At 42.4% G+C, this 23,047-nt stretch overlaps 1 protein-coding gene and 1 long non-coding RNA gene across 2 annotated transcripts in view; both read left to right on the top strand.

Annotated features, from left to right (window-relative positions):
• The window catches only part of LOC307210357 (heparan sulfate glucosamine 3-O-sulfotransferase 3A1-like), a 71,900-nt gene extending 55,455 nt beyond the window's left edge, over positions 1-16,445 (top strand). The window contains exon 2 of the mRNA XM_079966211.1: positions 13,439-16,445. Coding sequence (XP_079822337.1) covers positions 13,439-14,057 — 619 coding nt within the window. The 3' untranslated portion in view covers positions 14,058-16,445. The remainder of the gene's footprint in view (positions 1-13,438) is intronic.
• Positions 1-23,047, top strand: part of LOC307210429 — a 963,897-nt gene that overhangs the window by 682,328 nt on the left and 258,522 nt on the right. The gene's annotated exons all lie outside the window — the stretch shown is intronic.

The following is a 23,047-nucleotide window of genomic DNA, read 5'->3' as shown; positions in this document are numbered from 1 at the left end:
GCCCTATTAATGCTGTAATCCTGTACAAGCATGTAATATGCATGTATAAAATTGCACTGTAAGGCACAGAGCCCATGCATACCTAAAGGACTTAGCTATAAACCAGGGAGTCCTTGGTCACTGGATGGCTTATAGATTCTTGACTGTCAGGGATCCCACACAGTAGGTGGAAATGCACATAGAGACAAAATTGCACCCTTCATGGATCCTTGCAAACTACAGTCTTCATGTCCCGTCCTCCCACATCTGCACCTACACTATGACATATAAATTAAATAAATTAACATGCACACATCATTCTACTAGGTATTTTGCTTACAATATTTTTCTAATGTACAGGGTTGATGTAAAGCAAGGGTGGGCAACCTTTGGCTCTGCAGATGTTCTTGGACCACTGCTCAAATAATCGCTGATCATTGGCCACATTGACCAGGGTACTGTATTGGAGTTCAACAACATCCGGTTGTTGGTGCAGGTTGGCTTTTCCTATTGTAAGGATTACTGAGAAAACGTACATGGCACATCTCTAAAGTGCTGTGTGAAGTCCAACAAGGGTTGTTAAGTCAAGATGCACTTTGAGTGGGTTCTTTGAATAGTTTGAACCCTCCCTATCCCCATAAAAATTTCCACATATGTGTTGTAGTCAATCAGTGCCTCTCTCCATTCAGTGAAGAACTGGGCTTGGATACAATACTAGTATATGTCAGTTACTGGAGCCACATTCAGTATGCAAACACCAGGACTTGTTTGCAAGCTGAAATGTAAATTCAAATCCTGTTTGCACTTTACCCAGGGCGGAGAATAATGCTGTTAAAGAAGTCCTATTGAAGAGCTACCAGCAAGTGAGAGATCTGGATCCATTACAAAGTCACACAACATGTGCAGCCTCCCCTACTGAAAAACCACAGGCATCCCACACAGTTGCGGGCAAGCCTAAAGAAACAGCAGCATTCATTACCAGCAGCTTGTTTCATGAAATGGAAAAACACCGTAGTGTCTGTGTGCACCAGCAAAGAAGTCTCCACAGAGCTTGAAAGGGAGTCTGCCACAGACTCAGAACAAACCATTTTAGGTCATATCCTTTGTGGTGAAAGTCGGACAACTATGGATGAAAGCACTTTCACCTCATACCCCCATGGCAAGATCAAGCTTGCCCTTCTTTTAGCCCCACCAAGTTATTATAGATTTCCCATGAGGCGATGAGGGAGATGCAGTCATGCTTGATGTGTGTATTAACCAGTGATGTGGGTCAAAAAAAAAAAAAAACCCCAAAGCGGAAAATTTTTCAAGTTTTTTTCCCCCACAGAAAATTTTCTGTTTCATTAGGAACAATGAATGGATGCCCACTGCAGTTAGGATATTAGGCAAGTGTGCCATTAAAAAAACCTTATGCAAATGACCCTCACTTTTTTCCAATTCAGACATTTCCAGAAAACTATAGTTCATTCATACAACCAGTCAACACACCAAACTGACCTTCTGATGGCATCTTAACCACAAAAGCTCACCACCTCAAACATTCATTCAGATTTGTCCCCATTTCTGCAGGGTTGTGTATTAGGATTCAATACTGCTTCATTTACTGTAGGCTTCATGAGAGGACACAGCCTACTGGGATGTTCTGAAGAGGTTCTTCAGCAGCTCCCATTCATTTCAGTGGGCTTGCACAGGGGAATTTCCCAAAGGATTATTTTCATCATTAATGTCCTGGTCACTTCTGTCAGGATACCAGACTAGTTTCAGTGGGACTTCAAAGCAAGAATATAAAAACACAACGAATCTTTCTAAATGGGTCAGATGTCCTGCTTGGGGTACTTCTGGCTTTCTCAACTGTTTGTTGGGTCAGACACACACTGTGCATTTTGGGATTCATCATAGCACAAGAACATAAGAAAAGCTCTGCTGGATCAGACCAAAGGCCTATCTAGTCAACATTCTGCTCTCTCACAATAGCCAGCCAGATGCTGATGGGAAGCCTACAAGCAGCACTTGAGTGCCATGGGGCTCTCCCTACTTCTGAGCCCTAGCAACTGGTATTCAGAGTCATAGCAAATGCCCCTTTTGCCCTTGGCCAGCCAGAAACTGCCCAAGCTTATGCTGTTTGTTTTATGAAATGCAGTGATTCCTGCTGTGCATAGCCCACTGTCCCCATAGAGTTTTCAAACAGTAAGCCACTATGCAATTTAATATCGAAGGTGAAAATGCTGCCTAACTTATTCAACAGAAGAAGATTTTCACATCCCTTCAGATTAATCCCAAACCTTACGCAGCCAAAACCATTTTTTCTGTCCATAGTTTGTTTGTTTGAGTGGGGAGGTGGATCAGATTCAAGTTTATGATGGAAACAAGACTATGCCCTTCAAAAAGAGAATATTAGCTTATTTTTCTAGGCTCTGAATAACCTCCATAGTGCGTACTGCACTTTCCTCTCAGTGCTACTGTCATGAGACAAAGTAGCTATAAGAAATGGCTTTATGCTGAGTCAGTAAACTAAGGAGGATTTAAATTTTTTTTTTAATAATATTTATTAAATTTTAGTTTAACAATAAAATACATACATAATAACACAATCTTTTCCAAAATCCACATTTCATATTCATCTTTGGACTTCCTCACAACCCTTGTTCCTGCTTTCTAAACTCATAAATTTTACCAGCAAGTTATTAACTTGGATTAAATCATATAATATAATTTTTCAATATTAATATCTCAAATTTTAAGATTTAACATAGTCTTATTGAAACTTAATTATAAAATGTTACTTATCCAAAATTTATCTTTTCATCTTCCAATTAAATTTAAATTTATATTCTTTATAACTAGTTTGTTGAAGCCATGTTTTTGCTAATCTTACATCTTTCTTAACAATCATACAATTTACAATATTTTTGTAGATAGTCCTTGAATTTCTTCCAATCTTCCTCCACCAACTAAGGAGGATTTCAGTTCCAAAGACTTCCTCCTGACTCAGACTATTGGTCCATTTTCCCTTTTGCAATCTGATCAGTAATTGGGAGATTTTCCCTGATCCTGCCACCTGAGATCCTTTGGTCCAGGGATGAGGGGTGACCTGTGGTCTTCTAGATGTTGTTGGGAGTCCCACTCTCATCAGCCCCAGCCAATGTGGTCAACAGTCAGGGATGATGAGAGCTGTAGCCCAACAACATCTGGAAGGTTTCAGGTTTCCCACTCCTGTTTTAACTAGTCATGCTGCATCTGCAATCTTATACTTATGGGTCATACGCTGTACTAGTGAGTTATATATATTTATATATAGCCATGTGTGTGCTGTGCTTTCCTTCCTCTGTTTATGTGTCTTGAGTGGAACTGTGATTGGCTTCCAGGTTCTATTGAGGGGAAAGTGTTTCTTGCAAGTACATAATGGCTGGCAGGAACATTCATTTCTGGTGTGTGGTAGCAAGGCCTCACAAGGGATGGTTCTGATCCACCCAAGCTGGTCTGGCCCTCCACTTTCCAGTGAAATGTGTGAGTACAGCACAGTGACTCACTGTATTGTTCCATCAGAGGGAGACGAAACTATCATCATGTCTATAAGGCAGCTTAGCAGGTTAGAGCTGCACTGTAGTAATAATAATAATAATAATAATAATAATAATAATAATAATAATAATGCATTTTCCTGGTGCTCAAGCTTGCACACATGCACCTAGTCTTTGGATATTCTCACAGGCAGCGTTGGAAATTTTCCAGGCACCAGGAACATTTTGCACCTAACTATTGGCCACTTGCAACCAAATGAAGCTGCCTGGGTGCCAGGATGGTGTCTGATGTGTCCACCATCTGGAGGTGCATGCTTGGGGGTCCCTGGGTCTTGCCTGTTTCCACACGCTAGCAAAAAATTCTGCAGAATTCTATCTGTGATATTTTAACTTCACAATCAGAATGAAAAAAGTTGCATTGAAAGATATGACTTTCAAGCCATTTGACCCCCAAATGGCAAGTAGACATTCTGCTTTGGCACCTGTAACCCTGATTTAAGGAGCCATTTGGTGCCTAGTTAAATATATCCAAGTTTCTAACGTTGCTCCCAGGCAGTGAGTGGTCTGTCAGTTTAACATTGTAAAGCTCCTGTCTTCCCCCCTTCCCCCATCCTTGCCTTGAATCATACCTCCAAGTACAGCAATAGCGCCTTGGCACTTCTGCATGTTGCTTGAAATGTAAACAAAACACCAAGTGAACAAATGCCGGAGGCAGCAAACGCTGTGAAGTAACAGCAAAAGGTGTCAAGATGCCAGGATCCCATGGTGGATTGATGCTTTTATCAGAATTTCCTCCCCCCCCCCCCCCGGCTTTCTTTCTTTCAAAGCATTGCATGTTGTTGACTCACAGTGCCAGTGGGGAGGTGTTTTGTTTTATCTCCTCCTGCCCACATATGCAAAACCCTGATAACTCTGCATTAACAAGCAGCTTTCATTTTTAACCAGCACTGTCACCTGAGCAGCAAAGCATCTCTCGAGAAGCAACACACAACTAAATCATGTTGGATGGCCCCTGTCTTTTTCCAGAGATGAACTCATTGATATGTGAGATTTATGTTGTGCACTTCCCCACTGCTACAAGAGTAGAGTTGAAGGAGTGTGGGAGGGGGAGGTCAATGAGGCTCTAGTCCTGTGGCAACCAGCGCCATGACCAATGTGCTACAAGTAGGGACATCAGGGAATTTCCAATGAAAATGGAGACAAGAGCAGAAATGGCCAGTGTTCATGTATTCATCCCATGTCCAGAATGAAAATTGATCCCGTGAATATGATTGGTATTTGCAATTGTTGCTTTCAGTCCACAAATGATACGTAATTGATAAAGTTTCCCCATTATTTGTGTTGTGTTTCCTTCATGCTAAAATGAATGGGGCAGAATAATGTAATGAAAATATAATGTTCACAATTAAATTCTGTAATTATGATAGTGAGACAAATAACATAGTTTTGGGTGGAAGATGAACTGCAGCAGAATGGAAACATTGTTGCATGAGACAAATGCATGTATTTTGATCTGAGATAAGGGAGAGGTATGGATAGCCAAGACCATAGACCTGCCTTCTTCTGTTCAGGCAGGCGTGCAACAAAAGCCCACGGTGCCACTGCTGAGCTTAGGCATGTAGTTTTGTCATTTATTTCAAGTGGATGGTCATCCACCCACCCTTCAAAATAGACCAGCCTACCTACTGAGAAATAAATGTGCCATTATCAGAAAGCAGTAGCAATGTGGCAGTGGTAAAGGTAGTTCCTTGTAGTTTGTTTGGAATGAGATAAACCATCAGCCTAGGTTGGCATATAAGGCTAAGCCAAACCACCATAGTATAGTGGCAACAGGACCAGGGAAGGAGCAAAGCACCAGCACATTGCTTATTCACTTTAAGTTATAATTTGGCTCAGTGTTTCATGTGAATCAGGCCAGTGTGAGTGTTTAAAGTTTCTGAGTAACCCAGAGGTAAAGCAATGAGAAAGTAGAACACATAAGAAAAAAATAAAATCGTACAAAAAATAGCACTGTCAGGGGCACACTGCTAACACTTTGATCTAGAGGATGGGTCCTTGAACTTTAAAAGTCTTTAGAATTATTGAAAACATTTCTTAATGGTGAGATACATGTTGGGTGCAAATGTCTGTCAAAACTCCAATGGCCTCTGAAGGACAAGTCATTCAGGGAGGTTGTACTTTAGACCACCATATTGCAATTCTCCCCCAAACCACCCACCCCTGTAGGATTCCAAAGAATGATATAGCAGAATGGACTTGAATAGCAAATTAGATAAAGGTGAGGGTGGCAGGGGAATTGCAGTGAGAAACATCTAAGCTTTAAACCCACCTGCAAGCAATTCCTAAGTTGGATATGGGCACTTCCAGACTGCTGCTATTTTCAGGTGGGATTCAGTCATATACATGCAGGTCTCGCTTACTGAACACAATGCGTTCCCAGGAAATCATTCATTAGGCTAAACAAAAAAAATTCCTTCCAGTAGCACCTTAAAGACCAACTAAGTTAGTTCTTGGTATGAGCTTTCGTGTGCATGCACACTTCTTCAGATACACTGAAACAGAAGTTTCCAGACCCTTCTATATAGTGAGAAGGTGGGGAGGGGTATTACTCAGAAGGGTGGTGGGAATGGGTGATTGGCAGATAGCTGTGATGAGCCTGTTGACGACTCTTAACGACTGCAATAGGTCTTACAGGAAAAAGCAAGGGGTGAGAAGGTGAAAAATGGCTTTGTCATGTATAATGAGATAAGAATCCAAGGTCTTTGTTCAGACCAGGACTCTCCATGGTTTTAAGTTTGGTGATAAGTTGCAATTCAGCAGCTTCTCTTTCCAGTCTATTTCTGAAATTCCTTTGTAGTAAAACAGCTACTTTGAGATCTTGTATAGAATGTCCTGGGAGATTGAAGTGTTCTCCTACTGGTTTCTCTGTCTTGTGATTCCTGATGTCTGATTTATGTCCGTTTATTCTTTGGCGTAAGGTCATTAGGCTAGTGTTTGCATTATGAGCTGATGATTTCCATTATTTCCTTTGTGAACATGTCTTATCCATGATCTCTCTCCACACTCCCACCATGGTTTCTTCCAACCAGCAAAAGAGAGTCAAAGGGAAAACAGATTTGTCCAATCTCTCCTGCTCTCTTAATTGTCCAATCTCTCCCCCTTCCCTCTCTTTGCATTTTCTGCCCTAAATGTTTGCCATTGACCAGCAAAATACAAATAAATTAGGAGGTGGACAAATTCCAGCTGTTCAGATATCTGAATTTGAGGAATGTGAATTCAGATAAGTGAATTTTCGCATGGTGGGAACTGACACATTCAGGTTGGGCAATTATAGTTGTTTGGCATAAGAAACCCAGTTCTTAAAACACTGGACTTTTTGTGATGGATAAAGTGATGAGGAAACGCCCTGGAAAGTGTGGGATGATATTTGTTTTGATGCAACCTCATCTCACCTCCTGGCAAACAAATGAGGATGAATGCTCATCAAATAGCCAACATTGTCTAATCTCCCTGCAAACAAATCCAGATGAATGCTCAGTAAACAGGTTTTCTAGAAGTGCCCTCTGTGCCTGTGCCTTTCATCATGAAACTGCTTTTGCAGTGGAGCATGCCGACTGGTGTTGGCGAAAGCCCATCTGTACAAATCCATAAACGTTGTCTCCTTCAGCCAACAGGACAATGGAAATGCATGTCTGAGCGCACACTACATCGTGCCTGTGGACCACGTTTTGCTCCTGCGATAAGACTTTGCACAGCCTCTGGGACTTAGAGGCTCATGTGGGGAGGTGTGTGAATAAGTCACTCAATGGGGCTGGGCCTTGTACCAGGCTTGCTTTTGTACAAATATTTTTCCCCCTCCTGCAGCTTTGGCATCTCTTTCTTTTGCATTGTTTCTCCAGCAGTTCTTTAATGCAGCCTTGGGGGCCATGGTCAGGTCAATGGTAACAATGCCAAAGATAAGGATAAACGATTGTGTCAGTGTGTGTGAGCACTCAGGGATGGCTCTGCCGTAAGGCCCCGTGCTCCGTAATGTGCCACTCTTTGTTCATTGCACCCAAGGGCATCTCCATGGAAACTGTATCCGTACTGCTTACAAGCTTGCCCGCCGCTGCTCTTTTCTTCTTCACTTGGCATCCTGAGCCTATATAATTCAAGACACAATTGCCCATTCAGCAATCGCCACCAAGCATTGCAAAGCGAGAAACAGAATGCTGGAGGGGAATGAAGGAGGCTGTGCAGAGAGGAACTATCACACCGTGAACAGCAAAACCTGTTCAATGGTCATTCTTCTCCCCCATCACACCCCAGAAGAAAGATAATCAGAGCAACAGTCATCCAGCCCCATTTGCTCCTCTGTTAGCAAATTCCATATACAGTGGTACCTCGGGTTAAGAACTTAATTCATTCTGGAGGTCCGTTCTTAACCTGAAACTGTTCTTAACCTGAGGTACCACTTTAGCTAATGGGGCCTCCCGCTGCTGCCGTGCTGCCGCCACGCAATTTCTGTTCTCATCCTGAAGCAAAGTTCTTAACCCGAGGTACTATTTCTGGGTTAGTGGAGTCTGTAACCTGAAGCGTCTGTAACCTGAAGCGTCTGTAACCCGAGGTACCACTGTATGGGCATGTTGACAGCCAAAACTGCTTGGGGGAGAGGACAGGGGTGGATCTAGCCAGGGATATACATGGTGAGTAGAGAACTCTTGAGGTCTGCAGGGCAATCCTGGATGGATGGTAGGGGTGGTGTTGCTTCCAGAAGTGGCTTTCCAGATGGTTCGGCGCCATTAATCAAACTTCCCAGCAGATCAGCCACTGTTGCTTACTAGTAATGGGAAAGTTGATGGGGAGCAAACACATTGGTGGAGCCAATCCGATACTTGGGCTAGTACATTTAACTTCCCCACCGCTTTTCCCCTCTCCCTCCTGGTAAGCAACAGTGACACACCCTCTGGGAAGCTAGCATACAAGCACTGCCCCACCTGGCACAGATTCACTTCACTCTCAAATAGGTTGGGACTGAAGTACAGACATGCATTCTGTCTCTGAATAGTAGCAGCAGAGAGCAGTTCACAGGCACAAACTCTCAAGCTTGCCAGTGGTGGGAAGGAAATGGAAGGGAAGTGCATGGCAAGCATTTAAGCTCCATTCAGCCTGACACTTAAAAGGCATAGAATTTGTTTTGGTATAGGCACACCCTCAGGCATAGTCTCTCTGAGATGCATAGCAGAACTGTGAACACATCAGGAACACATGCATGTCCCAAAGGGAAGATGTGCAACTTCTCTCCTTCCCTGAAACCCATAGCCGTGGAATGAAAATAATCACTGATGCATCCTGTATACTGGGCCTCGGCCCAGTATACCTGAAGGAGAGTCTCCACCACCATCGTTCTGCCTGGACGCTGAGGTCCAGCGCTGAGGGCCTTCTGGCGGTTCCCTCATTGTGAGAAGCAAAGCTACAGGGAACCAGGCAGAGGGCCTTCTCGGTAGTGGTGCCCACCCTGTGGAACGCCCTCCCATCAGACGTCAAAGAGGTAAACAACCACTTAACATTTAGAAGACATTTGAAGTTTGTTGAAGATCAGGGAAGTTTTTAATATGTGACATTTTAATGTATTTTTCATTTTTTTGGGAAGCCACCCAGAGTGGCTGGGGAAACCCAGCCAGATGGGTGGGGTACAAATAAATTATTATTATTATTATTATTATTATTATTATTATTATTATTATCATTAGTTAACTATAACATGCTTTGAATAAGGGTGACCAAGGCTGAGTGCTTCTCATAGGGGTGGCCAGCACCATGGGGCAAGGGTGCGCCACTGTCCCACTGACCATGGGATTGGCTCCACTGGTGCTTCCACACAGGACCAACTTTGCCACCACCCTGTCCCACTTCCACACCATCCCACTAAGTGGCAGAAGCACCTCCGCCAGGACACTTCCCAATCCTGCAGGTTGGTCCTGCACAGAGATACTTCTGTTTGCTCCAGTCCAACATCAAAACATTAATGAGCACATCAAACGTTTGGAACCAGACTGGTAGTATTCTCAATGAAAAAGTAGGCATGTAATAAACTTATTCAGCAAACCAGTTAAACAAGACAATGTAAATCAGATGATGCTGTAGCTGAAATGTTCAGGGTCAGTTATCTTTCCACACTGCCTAAATAATTTGAGAATAGTCAAAGTTTTGGTTATTCAGCATTTGTCAAATTCTATTGCTCCTATGACGACTGCTGGTGGTCAGATGCAATGCCTGAACTGAGGGATATTTAATAGACATGGTGCTTAGTTCCCAAATTCTTGGTTCTGTTGTTCCCAAGCTTCCATTGAGGCACTAGCTTTAGGCCCTCAGTAGCATACTTGAAGCATGGCTGACCTATCAGCTGCATGGGTAGAACTGAGTCGGTGCTAGACTGTGAATTTAGACTACGCATATAAAAAGTACTCTGTTTCAGAGAAGGCATCCTCTTACATTAAATAATTAAATAGACACCACCACCACCCCAATCCTACTAAATTTAAAATAACACAGTCCATTTATTCTGGCAAAAAATCATTTGGAAATTATGTTTGCCAAAATATTTCTGTGGCTCTGATCTTTTTCAAGTGGCTCCTTCTCAATAAAATCCAGATGCCACCCATCCATAAGGCCCTACAGGCTGCTGTTTATGTCCATGAAAGATGCCTTTGTCATTCATTAATCTCTCCAAAGCTGTGGCAGGACATGCCTAGTGGCTCCCAACAACATGCAATCCGTGGCTTCAGCCTGCCAAGTGTTGACACAAGCAGACAAAGATAGCATTCATCTCCCAGTTCTGAAGAAGACTAATGTGCTACAAAGATGCCACCTAAAAGTTTGAGTTCCCCAGTAAATCAAGATATGAGCAATCAGCCTTCTGTGTTTGCTTTGTTAGGGTAGCATTTCGGTGGCTCCTCTCATTCTTAAGAATAGGTAATTAATGTTGGACTTGGCAATATCTGGCCCTATTGTGAATCATCTGGGAAAATCTTTGTTTGCTTTTATGGGACTGGGTTTTGGCTGACCCTTTCTGTAAGCATCCTTTTTAAAAGAGGAAGCTCACAAAAGTCTGTCTTTAAAGTTAGATGATCCTACAGTGCTCTGTTGCCATCTAACAGTTATTAAGCACTTTCAGGTGTTTGAAAACAGTAAAGAACTGTGGCTTCTGGGGCATATTCAGATGCAGTACCTAGGAAGATTCCAGTGAAGGCTTTGTCTATATAATCACACATTGGCCTGATGTGGTTATGAGTGGACCGGGCAGCTTAATTTCAATTTTGCTGGACCACAATCATAAATTCATCTAGTCCCATTTTGTTTGGACATTTTTAAAACAATGCATGAATAAATTGTATTTAAATTAAATGAATTTTGTATGCACTTTTTTGTACATAAAACACCTACTTTTCAATAAGGTTTCACACCAAAACTGCACTGCAAAATTCAGATAAATGCATAATCCAACTGGGAATTTTGTTGTGAGCTGTAAGCAAATACAGAAGAGTCATACCAGGTCAGTGTGCTGCAGAAAGCAAACCAAATGCATTCCTCCCCCATTCCTAAAGGTGGTTTTAAAATGTGACAATTAATCAGAGGGAGAAGTGTGATGAGTTGCCATATTTATGTAATCTAAATGTATCAAAATAAGAATTATTTTCACAACCATACCTTTTATAATGAAACACGGACAGAGTCAGACTGCCTATTCTTGCTTCCTGGATACTTATTTAGTAGCAGGATACAATCTAGCAGTCGTTGCTCTTGCATCACATTGGGCTATCTTTTTAAAGGGAGATGGGAGTCGCATGATAGAAACATCCCATGATGTTCTCTCTAATTTGTTTTGACCCATCTTGATTACATTCTCCAACTGAACATCACAACTTTAGAGTTTTGAATTAATGTTATAATTATTCTTACCCAAGCCCTCACAACAGTTTCCCTTTAGGATTTACACATTAGTCTCTCTCTCTTTTTGGTCCATATCAGTTTCACATGTGTTTATTTGTAAGTCTGTTCCATCCTGCTTCCACATTAATCTGCTGTTTCTTTAAAAATGAACATGGAGGACATAAATATGTATTTCTGGAAGTATTTCCCCCCAAAAATATGCCTTTCTAAATTTCTCTCAAAGTCTGCATTTCTTTTCTCTCTCTCTCTTTAAAAAAACTTATCATAAAATATTCATCTTTATACTACATTGGAACATTTTAAAAGCCAAAAACTGCAATGCAAAACCCACAGAAGTACAAAATCCAAAGGATAACTGTACTGTGATCTCCGCATTAGCCTGGGAGATGCAGAGCAGATCAGTTCCTATCAGAAATCACAAAGAACAAATTCCTCAAGCAACCCTAGTTTTCTTCAGGCAGATGATTCCTTGTTGAATTGCTTTTGTTGCTCGGATTCCCATCTTCCCACTCACATTCAGCTTAAAGCACCAGTTGTTTTGCCTTCCTTTGATGACGTCGTTTTGAATGTTTGAAAACTCAGAACATTCTCCCACCCCCCAAAAAACCCCACATGTTATCATCAGTTTGGTGAAATATATAGGGTTGCATCCAGTGTTGCTGTTCTACTTCCACAATGGCACTTCCTCCTTCTCTCCCCCTGCAACCCTCTGTGCACCCTCAAATTCTCTTGCAAAAGGTTGGGGGATATTCTGGGAGGGGTGAGCTCAGGGAAGGGAGAGGAATTGGTAGCCGCATTCCATAAGTGGAAGATCACTCATGTAGCATTGGATACTCATAGTGCTGAGTTTGGACTGAGAAACCCATATTCAGATGCCCATTCAGCTTTGAAGGTCACTTGACTCTAACTAACCATACAAGTAGAAGAGAAGAAGAAGAGTTTGGATTTGATATCCCACTTTATCACTACTCTAAGGAGTCTCAAAATAGCTAACATTCTCCTTTCCCTTCCTTCCCCCCCACAACAAACACTCTGTGAGGTGAGTGAGGCTGAGAGACTTCAGAGAAGTGCAACTAGCCCAAGGTCACCCAGCAGCTGCATGTGGAGGAGCCGAGATGCGAACCAAGTTCACCAGATTACGCATCCACCGCTCTTAACGAAGCTGGAGGTGTAACAGTGACTAGCTAAATGCCTCTGGGATGTCCAAAGGCAATAACCATCCCAGTCAGATGTGCGGGGTATGAATACAACAACAACAACCCCTATTTGTTCACACCAGGCATCTGGGATTCAGAGCTATACAACTTGGGAACACAGAGGAATTGGTTATCATCGCTAATAGCTTGTCTATGGACCTCTCCTCCATTAATTTGCCTAATATTTTTAGAAGTCATCTAAGCTAGTTCCCAGGGCAGGAATGGGGAACCTGTGACCCTTCAGACATTGTTGGACTCCAACTCCCATCAGTGTCAGCCAGCATAATGATTATGCAGTGTCCGAAATTGTAAATCTTTTTTTCTAAACTGAATCTGCTGCCTGGCAATTTTAACTGAATAATTCCTAAGTAATAATTTTATGAGTAAGAAAAATAGCTACCACTTCCATAGCAATTTGTAATAAAGGAAACCATTCCTATTTGCATCTGTGGGAATGATATCATAGCTAAATTACACTGTTTGGATAGGATAGACTACTTACTGATATGTTTGTGGCGCAATGCACATGTAATAGCTACACTGTGCACATAACTGGAGATTTACTTATTGTGTCAGATTTAGCTTATGAAAATGGAAGGTAAGGTTCCATGGCAATTGAGCCTTGGTGTAGATAGTAAAGCATTCAAACAAATGAAAAATGTGTTATGAGTGCTATGATTAAGTGCAATCTACGTGCATGTATTATGTTTGTGCCAGCTGTCCTTCATTGCAAGAGACCTTAACCAAATTTTTGCTGTTGAAGCCCAATTCTCCAAAAGTAATTTCAATCTCTCCTCTTTTCTGCATTAGGGATTTGATGCCAAGAACCCTCGATGGGCAGATCACCATGGAGAAAACTCCCAGCTACTTTGTCACCAAGGAAGCCCCGGCTCGCATCTCTGCCATGTCGAAGGGCACCAAGCTCATTGTGGTGGTGAGAGACCCGGTCACCAGAGCCATATCTGACTACACGCAAACTCTGTCCAAGAAGCCTGACATCCCCACCTTTGAGAGCCTGACCTTCAAAAACAGGACTACGGGCCTCATTGATACCTCCTGGAGTGCCATCCAGATTGGCATTTACGCCAAGCACCTGGAAAACTGGCTCCTGTATTTCCCCATTGGGCAGATCCTCTTTGTCAGTGGGGAGAGGCTAATCAGTGATCCAGCTGGTGAGTTAGGCCGAGTCCAGGACTTTCTGGGCCTCAAGAGGATCATCACGGACAAACACTTCTACTTCAACAAAACCAAGGGTTTCCCATGCCTGAAAAAGGCTGAAGGCAGCAGCAAGCCCCACTGCTTGGGCAAAACCAAGGGGCGGACCCACCCCAACATAGACCAGGAAGTGGTCCAGAGGCTGCGGGAATTCTACAGGCCCTTCAACATGAAGTTCTACCAGATGACTGGACATGACTTTGGCTGGGATTGAGGCTGGGGAAAATAATAATTTAAACAAATAAAAAGGAAAAATATATTTTTGTACATATCAAAAGAGACGGCAAATTAATATTTGTGCTAATGTCTGGTGGTTCCAATTAATATTTTCATTTTGATGCACATATCATGGTTTTCTGTTTTTCTTGTTTTGTTAGTCAGGATTTATAGTATTCACTTCCACAAGGCTATCCGTTGAGATCTGGCCACTGCGTCCAGTATGGGTCTGCCTCCTTCCAATTTTCCATTTGACATCTTTGAGGTTTTTATGAAGTAATTTGGCACTATTTGTCTATTAATTCTGGGTTCTGTGCCCAGCTTTTTAACAAAATGACATTAGTCGGTCACATTGGTGACCAAAATAATCAGGTTTGGAAGATATTTTCCTAGTTCTACTGCTCTGGCATGACATGCTGTATGGGACTCAGATGTCAGCCTTATAAAATGATATGTCATAAGAGTCTGAAGTGGGTTCCATTTTTATTTCACTTTTTTAATTTGAGAGAGAGTTTCATGATGTGAATTCAGTAAACAGCTCGAGAGGGGACTGTTTGATTTACAAAATTCTTCACTCCTTTCTTCCCCAGCTGACTTCATAAAGACACTACAGCATCCACTCCTGGCATGTACCCTGATAGTGCCCAGCACAACCAGGAAGAGAAGAGTTCTCTCTAGCCCAAATACAGCATTATCATTTCCCAAGATGTAACAACGGTTCTCTGTTTCATCTACTGAAGCTAAAGCACACCCTTGGGAATGGGTCATTAGGCATTTACTGAAGAGTGGTGTGAGGCCTTGTCCAAACATATGACTCCAAACCTAGATGTTTTCTCAGAGAAGATCCAATATCCAAACTAATTAAGATTAAGTATCTTCATTATAGTTTGAAATGCTTTTCAAAGCCTTATCCCTCTACCCCCAACGAACCCACCTGTTGTCTCCGTAAAACCTTGTATTAGCTCAGATTTCTCTACCCAGAGCCCAGTGACAGCTGGGCTGAGTGGAAGAGTCAACAGTAGGAAGAGAGAAAACTAAGTCATTTTCTCTGTCATCTCCCCCACTTAAGCACAAGGGGTCATAAGGTTACCACTCACTACCTTCAGCCAACCTACTCGGCCTCCTGTCTCTGCTTAGAATGGCTCATCTCTAGCCTTAAGCCCTTTCCTGGCAGTGTCTTGTGCCATAAAACATCTGGGTAAACATTCAATAATCAGCCAAACAAAGAAGGGAAAGTAGTTAATTGGTCACTTGAGAATGTAACATACGAAAATGCTGGCTTGCTCCCGCTCACAGCAGTTCTTCTGTCTGAGGGCCTTCTGAGAGCTTGATTCATCCCAAATACAGTGATCAGCCACTGGGAAAAAGTACTCTGTCTGGGGACTCTAAAAGGGAGGGGGACCATCAGCACTAGCTGTGTTATTATACTGCCATGTGCCCTGAAATGGAGACTGGTTTACAATACACTTGGTACACTGGGTACCAAGTAATACCATGGCCCTCTTTTGACCTGGTTCATCTCCCACATCCAAAACTACAGCACTGAATCATTTCCTGTTATTGAAAAACAACAACATAGAGATATTTCAATAAACTTGAAAGCCTAAGCTAACAGTTATTGGTATTGGTGACAATTTAGGCCCATTGTTCCTGATAAGTATTTTCAGCCGTCCATGAATCTGGGAGGGTGACAACTTGATCCTAATCAGGTTGCACAGCTTTGCAATGTATGAGAAACATCTCTATATCCTAACTATATCCCAGTGTCATGGTTTGTAATTGGCCTGGCACAACTGATGCTCACGGGGACCTGGCAGAACAATATGAGGACTAGGCTGAAATTAGAACTGGAGACCTGGGGTAATTATAGTTTGGTCTCTGTTAATATTTGTTAACACTGCAGGTCTCAAACTGCCGTCCCTCAGGTATCATACATTGGTGTTTCTGTCACATTTCCAGTTCTATGGGCCAAACTAGAATTGACCTTGGCTGACACATTTCTTTTCATGTGTCTGCCCTGTTTAAATACAAAGCGAAGGATGAAAGTCTTCTTTTAACGGTAAAAGAACACATGGGAAAAGAACAGCCAGCCCTCCCACCACCGATACCTTCTTTTCCCTCTTTCCATTGCTCCAATCAGTGTTCTCCACTCCCATCTCCCATCCACTAGAGCAGCCAGCTACAGGGCATCAAGGCGCAGAACGGAAAAGGATTAGGTAGCCCTTTCGCACGTACTCCTTTTACCCAGCACACCCATTTCACATGTGAACAGGGTGATCACTTAAATGTCCCATCACAGCTAGTTTGGCCCTAAGTTGTCCTTGTCATATTTTTTTAAGCATCCCCCCAAAAAAATCAAACTGATATAGAGCATGTCATACACATTATGTACAGTGGTACCTCAGGTTAAGTACTTAATTCGTTCCAGAGGTCTGTTCTTAACCTGAAACTGTTCTTAACTTGAAGCACCACTTTAGCTAATGGGGCCTCCCACTGCTGCCGCACCACCGGAGCACAATTTCTGTTCTTACCCTGAAGCAAAGTTCTTAACCTGAAGCACTATTTCTGGGTTAGCGGAGTCTGTAACCTGAAGCGTATGTAACCCGAGGTACCACTGTACCTCTTTTTCATGCTATATCCTAGCAAAAAGAATTGGGTTTTGTGGCTAAATGAAAGCTCTCTTCAATGACAGCAGTGAACACATGACCAGAGGATATGTGGATGAGTTGTTTCACGCACCATTTCTTCAATCCAAACATTTTAGAACTCTGCAAAATCAGGATTCTAAAACAGGTTTGGAGCCTCAATGAATACAAAAGACTCCATGCTTCAGACAGATGGAAGGCAACAAAAATGGTGACAAAGCAGGGCAGATCTAACGTGCTCATTGTGTTTGCTCCTGCCACACGTTTACTGATGCCTTAAAAGGGTTGAAGGATTTGAAATCTCTCTCAAACAGGAAGTAAGACACTGTTTCTTTTTAGATGCTGAGGTAGATCAGTTCCATAATGACCTAATAACTGGGGATGGCCGAGTTTGTTTCCTGTAGAATTCTCTTGGGCTTCAGTTAGGGTTTCCAGATTAAAACATAACCTCTTTTGATTGGGGCACCTTGGAACAGCAATCTCTACACATGACATGGAGCTAACATGTTCTCAAGTGAGAGATGACCACATTGCCATTTTACAGAATTGTGATATACAAATAGGTAAGCAGCAAAAGGACCAGAGAGGTTGTCCTGTTTGTTTATGTGTGGGGTCATCTTTGTACAGAATAATTGCAGCTTCCATTCATTTCCAGACAGCTTACAGCCAAGTACCAGCTTGTAGTTTGCATATCACTTTGTGGCTGTTTTCTCTTGTTAATACAAGGCTGAAATAGGGCCTTGGTGCATATGGGCTTTACTGTGTCCCTGTGGAGTGATGTTTTATAATAACTAACCCCAATCAGTTTTGTATTGAGAAGCGCACATTATAACACTTCTATGCAGACAATCTGAAGGATGCAGCTTGTCAATATTTCTCCAAAGGGTTGTTTCTTGCCGGCATATATTAAATGAACTAAAAAACTATGTACAAAACTAAATTAAAAGCCAGATTGTAAAGGAGCCTGTTGAGCGAGTCTTTTACCTCTTAGCACACCTGGTGTAATAAATGCAAATGGATATGGCATTAATTTATATTTTGTGGAATCTATGACTCCTACTCAAGAGCATACTTTCTGAAGTTATTTATTTTAATAGTTATTACTTTACCTCTCCTTTTCTATCCAGTATATAAGGTATACCATATAAGGCCTGCCAAGAAAGATACCCATGTCTTTTTTATTAACAAAAAAAGAATTCTTCTTTCCATTGTACATACTATTTTATGTTATTTCTTTGCATTGTAATCCTCTCATTTCCTCACTTTGATGCTATTTCTGTATGAGCTGAAATACTTTTTAATTTAATTTAAGGCTGAAAAAGCACATGTTTTAATAAACCTTACGGGTATTGAGAGGCACTGTGCTGTCTTTTTTGGCTTTGACACAAAGCGTGGGGGAGAGAGAAAATGTGAACCTGGGCTATTTTGTAGTCATCACAGTTTTAATAAAAATTCTCTGATGTCTGATTTTTATATACATAGTAAATTTGAAGACCCATTTAAATAGAGGGAGACAAAGCTGCAACCTCAGAATGCTGCAAACTGGCATCACTTTACTTGTGTGATGAGCAGAACCATGGTGTTGATGCTGAAAGCAGATGCCAGTGAGGGCTTAGCACTGCCTTGCCCATCCTAATGCTCTCCAGATGTTTGACTCCCATCAATCTCAGCCAACATGGCCATATTTTCAGGAGTGATGGGAGTTGCAATCCAGCAACATCGTGAGGGCACCAGGTTAGAGAAGCTTGGCTTAGCTGAAGTCATAGAAGAAAGAAATACCAAACAACCAGTTTTTAACAGTCCAACCAGCAAAAAATATATTGCAAAATGTGTGAGATGTCAGTAGCATCTTGTTTCCAGATGCTATCAGGCTTCACCCATGCCTGACCAGATCCTGTTAAACACATTGGCTCCACTTCCACCCCCGTCTGTTTATTTAGAATTCTTATATATACCATTTTAAATCATGCATATTGATGTATACTTTCCATAAAAGGATGCGTCAAAAAAAAATCATATGAAAACATACATAATAATTAACAACTATTTCACTCCATTTAAAAGTAGTACAAGAAATTCCCAGGCAGGAGAAAACAGAATAAACATTGCTGTGATACCTATCACTTCATTCTTCTGCATTATTTACACATTCATTCGTTTCTTCACAAAGCATTTATAGACCACTTCATTGTTTAAAAATCTCTAAGCTGTGTGCACTATGAGCAAAACACCCCCAATGTCAATTAAAACAAAATACAACCAATTAGTAGGTAGTACAGACCAATCTTCTACGGCAAAAGAGAAAATGTGCTACAGAAAGTCAGAAAGAGGTGGACCTCATGAATAGTTTTAGTGAAGTTGTGCATTTTCAAGGGCTGCCCGGTTCTTCAAAGGGCTATGTGTTGGTGCTGGCATGTCCACAAATCCAGTGGTTAATGAAGCAGGAATCTAGTGGAACAGAGGAAGCTGCCTTAAATAAATCTGTCTAGTGGTCGGTTTCAATTAATACTGACTCCTCCAGGTATGGGGAACTTGTGGCTCTCCAGCTGTGGTTGGACTACCAACTCCCATCATCCTCAATCTTTGGCCATGGTGGCTGAGGCTAATGGAATTTGGAGTCCCAGAACATCTGGAGAGTCACAAGTTACCCACCCCAAACTCTCTGCACTGACTGGCAGCAGTTCTGCAAGGTAGGGATTTCCCTAGGTCTACCTAGAGATGCTGGGGGTTGACTGGGGAGCATCTGCATGCAAAGTATGCGCTCTACGACTGCCCCGAGGAAGCAGATGGTCACACTTCACTTCGGAAATGTTTCAGCAAAAAGCATATTCAGTGGTTTGGCAATCAAATATCAAATTTTCAGTGTGGTGAGGTAAAACGAGATTTCTATTTATTTTTTTACTTGCACAGATTAAATCCCAAGAAAATACACTCCTGTACCTCAGAACATTCTATTAAATTCCTGCCGTTTCATATAAATCTTTATCCTTGGACAGAAAAACATCCTATTACTTTTCCTGAGCTTCTGCATTTTGTCTTTTAATTATTGCTATTGAGAGTTCATAATGTAGGCTCAGCATTCCTCCCAGGTAATATTTATCTAGATTTGGACTGAAGGATTTGAGCTTATAATGCAAACATAAGAAATCCTCATTAAGGCTTTGGGGAGGAAGGGACTTGACTGGATATAGTACAACCGGGGGGGTGGGGGTTAAAGGGAATATTTTTCTCTCTCTTTTTCAACATCCTCCATTTTCAGAACTGGCCCCTGACATTTTGCTGCCTGAGGCAGAACAGCAAATAGCATCCCTTCTCCTAAAGCATGAATCTTCATACCCAAGAAAGACCTGGGGTTTTTGATACCTGAGAAAGAAAAATCCCACGAGTACCTCTGCCTGGGAGAAAATGGCAACAACAAAACAACAGAAAATGTAGCCATTTGCTGCCCTCTGATGACACTCAAAATCATCTGTCTGAGGTGGTCACTCGGTCTAATGGTAGGTCCATCCGTAGCCATTTTATGTATGGTTATATTAATACAAAAGCGATGGCCTTCTTAGACTTTAGCAATGCCATTCTTAAAGTTATTATGCCACCAGTGTTTGTGAACTCAGGTTCTTCTCTGGACTTAAGCAAATCATTGTTTCTCAGCATAAGTTCCTTATGGCAAATTGAGGACAAGAGTGTACCAACATTTCCTCTATGATTTATAGTTTTTCTTCCTCCTGGCTGAGATTGCTTCTGATCTTTCCTTCTGAGCTTCCCTTCAGTGTGTGTGAGGGGGGGCGGGATTTTTTCTCTGAGATGCCACATGAAAGGGTGTGTTGTTTATCACCCTGCATTGCCCCTTCCCCCAACAGGAGAATTTCTAGAGGCATTTTTTGCCCAGCAGAAAGAGAAGAACAGATTACTGGAGCAGCAGACCAAGAAATACAACAACCACATACCCCCTACCTCCCAGCCACCAAGTAGGACAGCAAAGCCTTTGAGATTAGAAGCTAGGATGGTACAGATGGAGGCACCCTGTGTGCAAGTGTTATATGGGTCCTGGCCATACACCACTGCCCAGGTCTCATGCCTCCCTTGCCCTGAAGTATTACAATAGGCACCCCCACTTTGTTCCTCCTTGAAGGTCTGGGTGCATCTCTATGACTTGGCTGAAGCATCAGGAAACCTTCAGGCTGTGGTTTCTTGTAATGAAACCCTCTGAGCAATTCACATTTTTCAGCATCATTCAGCAATGTTATGTTTTAGATGAGATGTGGTGACTCCCCTGCCTTTCTTGTTAAAAGAGGGGAAGATATGCAGGAACCCCCAAACTTCCTCACGAAGATCCCGAGCCTTATAATCTTCGAATTACCAACCTACCTTTTTTATTTGCTTCCAATTTGCTATCATAAACCCCATCTGTTTCCCTTGGCAGCTCCTTCGCCACATAAAAATGCAGCACTGCGATGATGCCTATGGCTTATGGATCCAAAGCCAGGATCTTAAGGGAGAAAAATGATGGGAGCACATTAAAGATTCTCTTTCTGAGAAAGAGGCTGCAAACTATGTTTGATGAGGTAGGTAAAATTAGTTGGAGGATCTACCCAGTACAAAGAGTTCCTCTCTATGTGCTTCGCAGCACTCTTAAGGATTATCTGTCAGCAAACCACAGGGGCTTCAGACCCAAACATTTGAGCTTAGGAAGGGAATCCTTTTTTTGTGTGTGTGGCACAGATTGGTGAGGCACCAGTTCATAGCTGTCAACTTACAGATTTGAAAATAAGGGACCAGCAGCCTCGAAAATAAGGGATCAGCAGCCAAAATAAGGGATATTCCCAGCACAGGTATGTTCAACTTCTGAGCCCCTCTGAGCCAAAGGCAGAAAGCCCAGCCAGCAGCCAAATGAAGCCTCAAGAGGTGGTTCCCACAGCACAGCAACCAGGCAAAGGGGATGCAGCAAGGAAAACCACTGTCACCTCTCCGCTGGGAAGTGCTGAGCAAAGGCGAGTCCCCAGGCAACGTGGCTGATTTGATCGGCACAAGACATGCAAGCTCCACCCCCCCCCGGTTGTTCTTAGACTCCTTATTGGGTGAGCAACGCAGTTGGAGCCTCCCTCCTCCCCGGCCGGCAGGGAGGGAGGGAGAGGAGCTGCTTCCTTTGAAACTTGGGAAATTTAAGGGACATCATCAATAAGGGACAGCAGCGGGACACGGCGCTCGGATAAGGGATTTTCCTGCCAAATAAGGGACGGTTGACAGCTATGCACCAGTTGGAGTCACTTTATGCTATGTCACATACCAAAGCCTTGATGCCTCACATTACATTAAATTAGGATGGTCCTAATTTATAGAAGACTGTACTTTGCTTCAAGAGTAGGCATCTTATGACCTTATGAATGTTGTTGGTCTGCAATTCACATTATCCCTGACCATTCCTAATTATGTGAATTGCTAACTGCAGGGTATGGATTCATCCAGTTTGGGACCATGGCAGGAGCTAAGGGTTAAAGCACTCTTTCTCCTGCTACAGTCCCCCCATGGCCTCTGTTTCTTTCTTTGTTAAAATCACAGAATTGCCAGTTGCATGAATAACATCACATTCAGTTTGGCCCTTAAGTTGTATTCCCTTTGAAGACTGCGTAGTGCATTATCAAGAAGGTCCAGGATTAGGGGAAAAAGAAGGGACAAAGTAGTCAGCCCAAGAGTGAGGGATAAACTGATCTCTAATATCTGCTTCTGCTGGATGTTGTGTTTATCAAACAATTGATAAAAGGATGATTCAGGCATTTGAAAACATACATAAAGAATTCCCCAGCCTCAGAGTTCCACCATAAACTAAACAGCACCCTGTTTAGTCTCTGTATTCTTCCAATACTGCCATTTCCTCCAGTGAATTATAGCCATGGGAAACGGAGCTACATGTTGGCTTCCAATTATTTTAGCCTGTGGCAAGCCAGCAATAAGAACATGTAAGCACTGTTGGATCAGACCAAAGGCCTGCCTAGTCCAGTATTCTTTTTCCCACAGTGGCCAATCAGATGCCTATGGAAAGCCCACAAGCAGGAGATGAGGACTGTTCTTCCCCAGAGACTAGTATTCTGAGGTATGGAGTGTCTTATTCTGGAGGCAGCATCATGACTAATAACCACCGATAGCCATACCCTCCAGTCATTTTCTAATCTGCTTGTAATGCCATCTAAGTTGGTGGGCCATCACCCTATCTTGTGGTAGAGAATTTTATAGTTTTAATTATGCACTGAGTGAGAAAGTACTTCCTTCTCCTGTCATGTTCAGCTGCCAACGTCTGCAGAATTTGGTTTCTTGGCATACCACTGGGGGGGAAAATCACCTTTGT

Source organism: Podarcis cretensis, assembly GCF_951804945.1.
Source record: "Podarcis cretensis genome assembly, chromosome: 2".
NCBI classification, from domain to species: Eukaryota; Metazoa; Chordata; class Lepidosauria; order Squamata; family Lacertidae; genus Podarcis; species Podarcis cretensis.
Note: the sequence above shows the minus strand (reverse complement) of the source record. Positions and strands in the feature narration are given on the sequence as shown.